This window comes from Gadus morhua, chromosome 16 (assembly GCF_902167405.1).
Source record: "Gadus morhua chromosome 16, gadMor3.0, whole genome shotgun sequence".
In the NCBI taxonomy this organism is placed as follows: Eukaryota; Metazoa; Chordata; class Actinopteri; order Gadiformes; family Gadidae; genus Gadus; species Gadus morhua.
In genome coordinates this window covers 33,303,389-33,316,817 of record NC_044063.1, presented here as the reverse complement: position 1 = coordinate 33,316,817, position 13,429 = coordinate 33,303,389, and the positions used below count along the sequence as shown (strand labels likewise).

The window sequence follows — 13,429 nt, the reverse complement described above, 5'->3', positions numbered from 1 at the left end:
GTCTCAGAGCCGAATATGAACAATCCACCCGGATCCTGACCTATTCATTCACTGCCCAACAACGTGCTAATGAATGTTTCCTCAGAGTCATTTGGATTTTGGAACACAAAAAGCCATTTACTGATGCAGGGGTGGTCAAGGAGTGCATGAGTGCAGCGGCTGAAACCTTACTTGAGGGGAAACAGAAAGAAGAGCTTTATAACTAAATAAAGCAAATACCCATGTCAGCATCATCAACCACAAAGAAAAGTTAAATGTTAACCCAGGATGTGCTAGCCAAGCTGGATGAAGCCATTCATAAGGTACCATGTGTAGGCTTAGCTGTAGATGAGTCCACTGATGTTTCTGACAATGCTCAGCTGTTAATTTATGTAAGGTTCTTCAACCAAGAAAATAAAGAGTTCTGTGAAGATGTGTTAGGTGTAACTCCCCTTAAGACCCGTACAAGAGGAGAGGACATCTACCTGGCCATTAAGGAGATGTTAACAAAGCGAGGATTAGAGCCAAACAAGTGGTTTCAATAACCACAGATGGAGCCCCTGCCATGATAGGGAGAGAGAAAGGAGCTGTGGCAAGAATGAAAGAGGACAATCCTGAGCTCATCTCTTACCACTGTATAATGCATCAATCTGTCCTGTGCTCCACCCTGTCAAATGAGCATGCTGAAATGATGAACACAATGATGAAGATGATAAATTTTCTCAGGGCATCCTCTTCCTATCAGCATTGCATGCTTAGGGAATTCCTCAGAGCATTTGATGCAAACGCTGATGATCTGTTGCTGCACAACAACGTGAGATGGCTTAGCAAAGGCAGGGTGTTAGAGCGCTTTTGGTCCATGAGGGGGAAGTAGCATCTTTCTTGGAAGAGCTGAGAAGTCAGAAGGCAACAGAGTTTTCTCTCTTTTTAAAAGATGAGAAAAGGATGGATAATGTGGCCTTTTTGGTTGATATCACTTCACACCCTTATGAACTTAATTTGAAGCTACAGGGCAAGGACAATACAATTTGTGAACTGATGACAGCTGTCCGCTCCTTTCAGAGGAAACTCGAGGTGTTCGAGGAACACCTGCAGCGAGAATGTGCACTCTTCCCAGCAGTGCAGGAACAGGTTCAGGGACAGAGAGATGTGTCTTCTTTTAGTGACTTATTCGATAAGCTGATTGTAAAACTCCAAACGTTTTTACAGCTTCCGCTTTGGACAGCAGCTCACCTTGTTCATTCAGAACCCATTTCTAATCACAGATGTCAGTGGGTTCTCAAAATAAGTCACACAACCCTTCAAATGGGAAAATGCTGGGCCTCTCAGATGCAACTGATTGATCTCCAAGCAGATGTGGCGCTGAAAGAGCAGTTTGGAATAACTGACACCGCCACTTTCTGTCTCCAAATGGTCTCTGAGACAACTTTCCCGGGTCTGAGCAAAGTAGCCCTATACACATAGACAATGTTTGGCTCCACATACAGCTGCGAGGCAGTTTTCTCTGCAATGAACATAATTAAAAGTAAATATCGATCCAGGCTCACCAATGAGCACCTGCAGATGTGCATGAGAATGGCCCTGACATCATTCTAGCCTAGATTTAAGCTCCTGGCAGGACAAGCTAGAGCTCAGTTCTCTCACTGAACAACAGAAAGTGGGGGAGTTGGATAAAAGAGGGAAAGAAAGAGAAGCTAAAACTGTTCAATTGTTGAGATATGTTTTTGAAATTGGTTGAGAATGTTAAAACATTCACAAAGAAAAAGGGGAAACTCAAGCTGCTGCTATGCTTTATTTTATTTTTCAAAGATGAAGAATATATTTTATATTTTATTATGATTATTATTATATTTATTTTCACCATTTTGATTTTAAATGCAGCCCTTTTCCTTTGAAGTAATTAGTTTCAGTTGAGTCAGTTGAACCTACTTAAATAATACATATCTTCAGTTATGTATTATTATCTGTATAATTGTATAAAAGTGACAATGAATATTGTCTAAATGTTTTTGAATTGTTCTTGCTATATTGATCTGACAGTCAGTTGTTGATGACATGCAGACATTGATACAACTACTAGGCAACTTCAATATATATCACACTGAATCATAACGCAAGTTAGACATTATGATGTTCCGGACCTTTGCTTGAGGACATTTTCTCTAACTGGACCTATTTGAATTTTAGTTGAATAACCCTGCCCTAGACCACCCTACTAACCCCACCCTTTATCCTCTTAGACCACCCTATTAACCCCACCTTACTAACCCCCAACTCCCTACCCTCCCACCCTCTACCCAACACCCTCCCACCCTCTACCCAACACCCTCCCACCCTCTACCCAACACCCTCCCACCATCCCTCTACCCAACACCCTCCCACCCTCTACCCAACACCCTCCCACCCTCTACCCAACACCCTCCCACCCTCTACCCAACACCCTCCCACCCTCTACCCAACACCCTCCCACCCTCTACCCAACACCCTCCCACCATCCCTCTACCCCAGCCCTACCGCCATCCGACAATGACCTCCCCCAACCATCCCTCCAGCTGGCCCTAACAAGGTGTGTGTGTGTGTGTGTGTGTGTGTGTGTGTGTGTGTGTGTGTGTGTGTGTGTGTGTGTGTGTGTGTGTGTGTGTGTGTGTGTGTGTGTGTGTGTGTGTGTGTGTGTAGGTACTCCTCCTCCATGAGGAGTCTGGGTAATAAGTTCATGCACCTGACCAACTACAGTGTGAACAAGAAGAACACTGAGTACCAGACCAACAGCGACAACAAGGCCTGCAAGGGACACAAATGGTGATCTATGTCTAGATATTAACACATCTAACATATGAATGTCTACATTGCTGTGAAGGCTGGGTAAAGTATATTTATACACGTATTTATGAGATGAGGAGCCCCTCAGATTAGTGGTCAGATGGGCCACTTTCTGTCACACCACTCTGCTTATTAACAATGAAAATAGGACACGCACTCCCTGGTCATGAACCCTCTCTTCAGTTTACCGTTCTATTTAGTTGATCTAGATTGAGTGTCAGGGCATTGCCTAACGAGTAGCGCTTGCATTTAATTTTTCCTACTTCGACTATATCAATATAAATACTTTGTATATCTACCGAACTCTGAAGGGAGGCAGTGTATCTAAACTATATATCTATACTATATATATATACTATATCTATACTATATGTAAGAGATAATGTTTAGAACGGCAGTATTGTCAGTATTGGGATAATAAGGGCGAACCGGAGGGGTCTTGATTACACTGGGGTGGATAAGTTACCAGACTACTTGTGGAGTGCTACGAAAGACGTGATTCAGAGGCAAAAAAAATCTACTTTCCTTGACAGCGGTCAATTATGCTAAGCAACGGTCAATTTTGCAAACCTACGGTATTAAGAAGATCTCTCTCTCTCTCTCTCTCTCTCTCTCTATCTCTCTCTCTCTCTCTCTCTCTCTCTAGGGCTCTACAGGCGCTGTGGCAGTACCTTGGTGCTAAAGGGATCAACACTACTCTGATCTGGGACAAGATCAAAGACATGGTCATCAAGACCATTATTGCGTGAGTCCGACACCTGTCTCCGCCCCCTCCCTTGGTCTCCTCCCCTAGCCTCTTCTACTAGTGTCCTCCACTAGTCTTCTCCACTAGTGTCCTCCACTAGTGTCCTCCACTAGTCTTCTCCACTAGTGTCCTCCACTAGTCTTCTCCACTAGTGTCCTCCACTAGTCTCCTCTACTAGTTTCGTTCCCCTCTGCTAGTCTCCTCCCCTCTGCTAGTCTCCTTTCCCTCTGCTAGTCTCCTCCCCTCTACTCGTCTCCTCCCCTCTGCTAGTCTCCTCCCCTCTGCTAGTCTCCTTCCCCTCTACTAGTCTCCTTCCTCTCTACTAGTCTCCTTCCCCTCTACTAGTCTCCTTCCCCTCTACTAGTCTCCTTCCTCTCTACTAGTCTCCTTCCCCTCTGCTCGTCTCTTCACCCTCTACTAGTTTCCTCCCTTCTACTAGTCTCTAAATGTGTGTGTGTGTTTGCAGGTCAGACCCCTACATCAACAGTCTGCTGAAGATGCACGTGCGCTCCCCATACAGCTGTCACGAGCTGTTTGGGTTTGACATCATGCTGGACGACAAGCTGAAACCCTGGGTGTTGGAGGTCAACATCTCTCCCAGGTGTGTGTGTATAGATATGTATCTATATCTATAATACTACATCTATAGATATATATATCTGTATGGATATTTATCCATAGATGACAGTGCATCCCGCAATGTCTTGCGATATTCATATCCCAGCCCTCCACCCTTCCGACTGTTTTAATGGCCCCGCCGTCGACAAAAACTCTCCCAGGAAAGATGTTCTGTCTATAGACTGTAGAAATTGCGATAAAAAAAGTGAAGTGACAATTTCTCAGGTCTACAACACAATGGCAGGTTGTTCATTTGATCATATAAAAAACGTAAGTCACGTGATCTTAAAGAGACGGTGTCCCTATAATACAGAATGAAACATGTCAATAACACTGTATGGTGAATTATGTCTATAGAGTCTACCACAAGACCACACTGTGTTGCTAAAATGTAATTTTACTCTACTCCTTGAGCCTCCCGTAATGCCTTACACTATGTTGCTCAAACTTCAAACTCATTGTGTTATAACAGCCAATAGCACGCCAAGTGGAAAAGCCAGCTTGGTGATTGGCTCCCGCAAAAACGTATCGGAAGCAGAAAGAAATGTATTGCTCTTTTCCAGACCCTTCTGCAGGGCGAACTGAAATCGCAGGCAGAATGGGCGGGCTACCCATGCTAGGTTGCGCACGGAGTCTAGACCTCTTTAGAATAATTTGCATACTCCTTAAGAATAATTTCACGTCTGAGTGTAGGCTACAAACGCGATTAACTATTTACAATTGCAAAAATGCCAACATATTCTTTATTTTGATGACCACTTGTTATTTTAACCTGAAAAAAGCCTCCTAAGGACAGTTCCTCTGCGTCTCTCTCGTTGATCGCACCATCTTTCAACGTCTTTGTTTAATGCGACTGCATCATCTCTCATATGATCAGCAGCTCGCGGTTTCACTTTCTCTCCAGTTAGAACTACTCATGATGATATCGCTGCGTTGTCTCTGTGGAGACAGCGCAGCAACAGCAACACCCCCCCCCCCCCCCCCCCCCCCCCCCCCCCCCGGAACCGTGGAGCCGTTGCATTTACAACAGAATGAAAGCCAATAAGCCGACAATGTGTGTAGGGTCTGGGGGGGTAAATTGGGGTGCTAGCAACCTGATTGCAAACCTAAGTTAGGCTACTTTTTAGTGTGATGCTGATGCTGTTGCGGCTCTCAGCTGTGCCAGAGCGTCCACAGTTGCTAGGGAAACCACCTGACGTCGCAGCCCGTCTCGTCGCAAGGAGTCGCGAGTTGAAAGTCGTTGCGAGGTGAATCTTTGGTCTGAACTTGGCTTTACATAATAGCACTGTTTGCGGCAGTATTGTTTGAGGCGGCGGAGGGGGTAGATATAAAGACCGAACGAGAAACTGACGTAGCTGTGCTTTCCTCCTTCTTCTTAATTGAAGGAGCAGGCAGAGAAAAGCTCTCTCCTGCTGAGCGTTCATTAAAATCAAATGCATAAAAATATCGCCGCCGGTCCAGATGTGTCAGGTGTGCGCGAGAGACATACGAACGTACGCTTTTCACTTTTGGAAATGCGATACAGTACATTCGGATCGCATGATAGGAATAGATCTATTCCAATTAGAAATCTAATCTGAGAAGTGTCATGTAAACACGGCTACTGTGCGGCATGCCAGAATACCTACTGAATTCAAGCTTGTTACCTTCTGTATGTATTTTAAAGTTTTGAGTATCCCTCCATAGCGTAATGTAGGCCCTTTTCGTTTGATCCTGAAAGAAACCTCTCCAAAACCTGCTTTGATATACTGTCAGCTGACATTATTCCATATGTTTTTGTTATCGAGTCTGGTTTGTTTTTTCCAAGTTCGTCATGGTAACGACGGGGGCCGTGACTACTAGGTCTATTTTCCATCGCGGGGCCCGTGAGATCTAAATATTTCTTTCAAGCTGGGATGAGCTGTTATAAAGTCAGGCACGGGCGCACTGCTGCTGCATTTGCTACATTCTGAAATTGCGGCACACCTCGGACGTCAATTTGCTTCTAGCCGTCAGAGGCTTCATCCCCCCCCTTGGCTCTCTGGCACCCCCCAGGGGGGAACCACTGGTGTAGGCCAGGTCACTAGAAGAGATGTTTAATCTCAATGAAGTATCCTTCTGGTAAAAAAAATAATAAAATAAACATATTAAACTCTCACGTGAAGTAGACAATTTTCAGTCCGCAATTTTGCCCTCAAATCCCCCCTTATCCCTCTCCCCCACACAAGCCTGTGCTTTATTTCACTATAGTTAGGTAGGTTGCTGCGTTTGCTGTTGTTACACTTAGTTTATTTCACTAAGGCGCTTCTGTAAATGAACTCAATTTTCAGTTGTTTGTTATTATTATTTTCTAGGGCTGGCCCGAATTATTCGAATATTCGAATACTCATTCGGAAAATTAGTTTTCGAAGCTTAAATCAGTATTCAGAGCTTCGTTGTTTTTTTTCCACGTACGCAACGTTACCAGAGCGAGGGAGGCAAATTATAAGCATCAGCGACACCAAGCAGAGAAGCGAGAGAGGTGGAGGAAGAATAGATATCTTGTTTCCCGTTACTTTATAACACAACATTAGCGGGATCTCGGGAGGAAAAGTAATACTTAGCGAAATGCTAACCTTAGCTTAGTTGTTTGTTTACGTTCGCTGTACAGCGCTGCGCCAATCAACTGTGACTGGCTTTCTGCAGAGCGTGAGAGTCTTGGGAATACCCGGTCAATATAATGGATATAATATGGACGCATAAGACAATCAATATTCGGTATTTGTTCTGGATTTATTGTACAAATTCCCTGAAAAGATTCACGTTCCAGGATGAATTCAAAAAGCTCCCGTAAGGGCTGAGATGGCAGAGGACAGCTGATTTGGAACGGAACAACAGCTGTTCGCTTTCACGGGGAAAAACGAAGGAACTTCAACCTACTTAGGCCTACTAATTAACGTTCAATAGCTATTAAATCTTCAATAAAATATGCAGATACTGTCAAAATCGGTTCCAGGGAGTATATAGGGATTATTAATGTTGTTTTTGATGGTGTGTTTTTCTGGAACGAGTATTCGGATATTCGCTCGGAAAAACCAACGAGTATTCGAAGCCTAAAAAATGACATTCGGGCCAGCCCTATTATTAATTTCAACTAACATTTAAAATGTCCATGCACTTTGATCCCAGAATAACAGTGAAAGCTATTGAATAATTGATTTGCATGCATAGTATACTACACTTTCCATTGAATAATTACCCCTGTAACCCATTAATTGATTCATTTATAATTTAATCAAATGATCACACACTTGCTGCTTTCAGACACATGTCTTAAGTCCTGATATTCTCCTGATGGGCCGTATGTGTAAACAACATATTCTGACATTTGTACCCTGAAAATCTCCTGAATAATACTACCCCTGAGGTAGTATTTTCTCCATAGGAAATGTAAATTACCTTATATGTGAATTAGGAGAAGATAAGTCGATTTCTCGCACCACTTGAGTGGCCGTGTTTATGACGCTTCTGCTGGTCATTTAATGCCCCCCAAAATGATAATCAGCCTGTTACCTTTTATTCGCTGATGGTTAAAAAATATTTAAATGTTGGCACTGCTTTTAAGAGTCATTCGTGGTGAATGCTAAAAGAGTTCACAGCTGCACACGTATAGAAAATGTTTTTCTTATTATCATTGACAACAGTCAGCTGAACATTATAGGGTCCTGTCCTTCCACTCCATTTTCTCAGTTAAACACGGAAATCAACTACATTTGTCCAAGCGTTTGTTATATGTGAAAAAATACGCTCTCTTTCTCCGGTAATGTCGTTCGCGACGCCTTTCTTCTATCTTCGTCGTTTCTTCTATTTGTCTTTCATAAGCCAATCTTTCATCGATCAATGCTTCGGATTTTGTGGTGATGATCTTGATGAGTTCTCCAATCTGCCTAAATTTTGTTTGTGGTCAAACCAAAACAAACTACAGCGACAGTGGCCACACTTATCCCGCCTCTGGCAAACTTAGACCCTACATCGTATCCCGCATAATCCAAGCCCAACCCCCAAACCCCCCCGTTGATTCTACTGATGTCTAAACAACATCGATGTCGGGTCGAATCTCCTGATATACAAATGTGGCAAAAATGCAGAGGACAGGTGTGAAAACCTCTTATAAGTAGAAAATGTGTATGCTTGCTTTATAACATAAGGAGGAAATTATTATGCTTGCTTCATTACCCAATAGGTGAACCAAATGTTATATGTTGTAACATTATAGGCAAAATGTTATTGTATTATGCGCTCAGAAATTTGTTACATTATCGAATGGGGTTTCCACATAGCTATGGGTTTAATAACAACCAGAGGTTGAACGCACGCGCAACACTTGCCCGGAAACTCTAGTCTCAAAACGGCAGAGCTACAGTTGACCATGAACACATCAACCGTTCATTGATCTGGGTTAGAGGACTAACCAACCTGCCTCTACCGGGAGAGCCTAGTCCTGTGGACTTATCATCCCCATGGTAGTTAAACTAGTCCTGTTGCGTAATCATTCCCATGGTAGTTAAACTAGTCCCTCGGTCTAATCATCCCCATGGTAGTTAAACTAGTCCTGTTGCATAATCATCCCCATGGTAGTTAAACTAGTCCTATGCTCTTCTTCCCCATGGTAGTTAAACTAGTCCTGTGGTCTTATTATCCCCATGGTGGTTAAACTATTCCTGTGGTCCCGTGTATGTAGTGAGTATTTAGCAGAACTGTGTGTATTAACTTGTGTTCCGATGTGTTTAGCCTCCACTCCAACACAGCTCTTGATGTGACCATAAAAGGTCAGATGATCAGAGACGTGCTGAACCTAGCTGGCTTCCTGCTGCCTTCCAGAGAGCAGGTTGCGGCCTGCAGTCAGAGCACCTCCAGCTCCTCCAGCAGGTAGGGAGAAGGTACTGCACCTCACACACAGACTAACCTCCCATTAGGATAGAAATACCATCACATTAACATCACATCAACCATCAGATTATCAACACCTTAACATCTCATTCACCGTCAGATTAACCTTCACATCACATAACATTACATTAACATCATATTAAAGTAATATTGCCACTAGAGGCAAAAATATTGCTCAATGTTACTCAATCAAAACAATAACAAAATACGTTGTTTGAGGACGTCCTGAAGTACCGGGGATCCTGGGAGTTGTCTTCAGCATCATTGCCAGGGAAAATATATATATATGTTTTGTCATTTCTTTCTAACGAAATCACTGCAAGTAAAATAACGTTGACATTAACCTGCTTACTTACAACCAGTTGAGTCTACTACTCAAACAGCAGTAGATGAGGTTATGTGGGGAATACAGTGGTGGAATGGCCCAGTGCTCAAAACAATCATTCTAATAATAACTTTTAGTACGTTCAATTCAAATTAGGGCTGGGCGATATGACGATATATATCGTGTGATGATATAAAAATGTCTATCGTTTCATATTATCCTCTCGTTTATATCGTCTTGTCGCAAATCAAACTCTTTACAGTAATATTTTACGTCATTTGGACGACTCTTTACATTCTTCCACACGGTACATGAACGCAACACAAACAAACATGGAGGAGAGTGAACGTGACAATTCTGAATAGGAGAAGGACTCCCACGACCAGCCAAAGTGAGCTCGTACCTAAAAGAGGGGCTACGAAATAGGCCTTTCCATGTGGTCACTTTATATAAACTACAGTAATTTTCGGCCTATAAGACGTGCCTTTTTTTTTTTTTTTTTCGATTCTGCGACTTATATAACGGTGCGGCAGAGGAAAGCTGATTTGGAACGGAACAACCGCTGTTCGCTTTCACGGGTAAAAACTAAGGAACTTCAACCTACCTACCTACTGCCTACTAATTAACCTTCAAAAGCTATTAAATCTTCAACAAAATATGCAGATACAAAATTGGTTCCAGGGAGTATATAGGGATTATTAAGGTTGTCTTGATGGTGTTTTTTTCTGGAACGAGTATTTGAATATTCGCTCGGAGTATTCGAAGCCTGAAGAATGGCATTTGGGCAAGGCTAATGGTAATTAAACATTAAAACACCTGCGGTTTACAGTCCAGTGCGGCTTATATATTTACACATCATTCAATTTAGCTGCTGCGGCACTCCGGTGCGCCTTATAGTGCGGAAAATACGGTATTTATTCATTGAATTTACAGAAAATGTGCTATATCGTTATCGGGATATGAATGACCTATATCGGGATATGATATTTTGGTCATATCGCCCAGCCCTAATTCAAATACATTTTATTTGTATAGCCCTAATCACCATTACAGTCTCAAAGGGCTTAACAAGCCAAATATGCATGACCGCACATATATTTTATGAGCCCCCCCTGACCCAAGTCCCACCAAGGGCAAGAAAAAACTCCCTTAAAGATCCCATCGCATGAAAATTTCACTTTCTGAGGATTTCTAACATTAATATGAGTTCCCCTAGCCTATATATATTCCCCTAGTAGCTAGAAATTGTGTTGGGTGTAAAACGAGCGATAGGCATTCTGCTCCACCTTCGAAAAAACGAAGCTCAGACGTTCCGTTTTGGAATTTCCCTTTATGTCGTCATATGGGGAGATGCCAACCTCCCTTCCTGTGCCTTGCCAGCCCAGAGAATTTGGCCCGACAATGAGGTGTGTGTGTGTGTGTGTGCGTGTGTGTGTGTGTGTGTGTGTGTGTGTGATTACACGCACTGTAACACAAGTGTTGTACACTTCTTTGTTATTTGGATAACCATTCTGCTGTTGTTGGTGTTATGGCGAATAACTCATCGGTTCTTTGACGTCTCTGGTATTTCCACAACATGACTGTAGTTGGGGTTAACTCAGTCATGGTTGAGAAGGAATTGGGGGGAAAGGAACTTTAGCTTTGACTCCCTGAAGTACATGAACTACAACATGGAGGAGAAAGGGATTGTTGCCCGCGATTTTCTCCCTCCGGAGCCCCGCTGGCCACCGCGAGGCACCACTGCTGCAAAGCACCACCACCCGGCAGCGTGCAGCGGTCAGCCAGCAGGCGTCAGCCGGCAGTGGGCAGCACGCGGTTCAAGTGTTGCACACTTCTTTGTTATTTTGATAACCGTTCTGCTGTTGGTGTTATGGCGCATAACACGTCAGACTCTCTTCTCTGGTATTTTTACAACAAGACTCGTAGTGGGGGTTATCTCAGCCATGGTTGAGAAGGAATTAGGGGAAAGGAACTTTGGCTTTGACTCCCTGAAGTACATGACCCACGACATGGAGGAAATAGGGATTGTTGCCCGCTATTTTCTCCAACTACGGCTCCGCTTCCCGCTGCCCGCTGTTGAGGGACCACCGCCTCGGCGCTGCCCGCTGCCGGAGGCGGTGGTGCCCTAAGCGCTGCCCGGTGCCCAGGCAGTGGTCCCTCGGCAGCGAGGCTCCGGCGGGAGACAATCGCAGGCAACAATCCCTTTCTTCTCCATGTAGTGGTTCAGTCTACTACAGGTTGATGTGGACGTGGAAGAACCAGAGACGTCGGAGAACCCGACGCAGTCGTTTGAGATTCATAATATCATCCGGAGGCGCACACAGCTTTTGGCCGTGATAATATATATTATATGATATAGATATCCATGTATAATATGATATTATTTAGATATAGAGCTCCAGGACTCCCGCTGGAGCACCCAAAGTGTTATTTTTTTTGTGAATATTTTCAGAACACGGCCAAAGGCTGTGTGCACCTTGCCATTGCGATACATCCACTGTAAACCGAGCGCATGGTACCGTGGGCGCAAGCTGCTCAGGGCCACACCCACACCCTCCTCCTTGACCCGCCTTTCTCCTCATTTGCATTAAAGCTACAGACACAGAAACGTCGCGTTTGGGGAAAGCTCAATGTGCGACTTGCTCGTAGTGGCTGTGTCTTCAAATACTGTGTTAGGGGCCCACTAATATCTATATGAAAGCATCCATAAAGTAGCATGCCATGGGACCTTTAATCAGCAAGGAAAAAATCTTGGGAAGAAACGCAGAGTGGGGGATCCCTCCTTCCAGGGATGGCATGGCAGGGAGTGCAGTGGGAACCGTGATTGACATACATACATACAGGCAAAACCTATTACATTTTTGTTGAGTTGAGTTTATTTCGTAAGTAAAAACACAAAAAAAAAAGATAATTCCACAATTCATATTCACAGTGACATTCATCTCTTTATACTTGTTAAGCATCTTCTTTTTCAGTATTCTTTTTACCGTGTTACACATTTAAATTTCTTCATCCAAGGCATTCCACATGTTTACTCCTTTTACCGATATACATCTTTGTTTTACATTTGTTCTTATCTTTATCTTTGTAAACATGCACATTCCCCTTAGTTCATACTTGCTCTGTCTAATCTGAAACAATTTCTGGATACAGTCTGGAACTATCCTGTTTTTAACTTTATACATTATTTGCATTGTTTTGAACTCCACTTAGTCTCTAAATTTAAGTGCGTTTGAGTTTATAAATAATGTATTGGCTGGTTCAATATATTCTGTTCTGTTAATGATTCCAATTGCCCTCTTTTGTAAAATAAAAATAGGGTTTGTAACGGTTTTGTACGTGTTTCCCCATATTTCCACACAGTATGTCATGTCATATTAAGGAACAGTACAACATGTGTAAAGACTTTGCATTGAGTACATCTTTTGTTTTTAGTATTGCGGTGGACATAGATACTTTTATTTTCACTTGTTTTATATGTGGTTTCTAGCATCATTTGTGGTCTATGATCACTCCTAAGAATGTGTTTTTAATAGACTCTTTCTATTTCAACATTGTCTATCATGATTTTTATTTCATGTTTGATTTTCTTAGTTTTCTTTAAAGGTCCCATGACATGAAAATCTCACTTTGTGAGGTTTTCTAACATAAATATGAGTTCCCCTAGCCTGCCTATGGTCCCCCAGTGGCTAAAACTTGCGTTTGGTGTAAAACGAGCACTAGCTGTTCTGCTCGCCTTTGAAAAAACGGAGGCTCAAGCGCGCTGATTTGGAATGTCTGTGCTCATGACGTCATGAGGAATCTCGGCTCCTCCCCTTACTCTGCCTGGCCCGCCCAGAGACGTTGGCCCGCCAATGAGACTCGACCGTGCGAGCGCCACATGTGTGTGTGTGAATACACACACTGTAACGTGTTTCTTGTCGGTTCTTTGACGTGTCTTGTATTTCCACAACGAGACTGTCGTGGGGGTTATCTGAGCCATGTTTGAGAAGGAATTGGGGGAAAGGAACTTTGGTTTGACTCGCTGAAGTACA

General features: G+C 43.2%; 1 protein-coding gene across 6 annotated transcripts in view; it reads left to right on the top strand.

The window, feature by feature from the left end:
• ttll4 (tubulin tyrosine ligase-like family, member 4) overlaps positions 1-13,429 on the top strand; it is a 111,883-nt gene that overhangs the window by 72,628 nt on the left and 25,826 nt on the right. For all 6 annotated transcript variants that reach the window (XM_030380678.1, XM_030380677.1, XM_030380679.1 and 3 more), the window contains 4 exons: positions 2,656-2,778; positions 3,446-3,544; positions 4,011-4,145; positions 8,912-9,049. In XM_030380678.1, the coding sequence (XP_030236538.1) occupies positions 2,656-2,778; positions 3,446-3,544; positions 4,011-4,145; positions 8,912-9,049 (495 nt within the window). The remainder of the gene's footprint in view (positions 1-2,655; positions 2,779-3,445; positions 3,545-4,010; positions 4,146-8,911; positions 9,050-13,429) is intronic.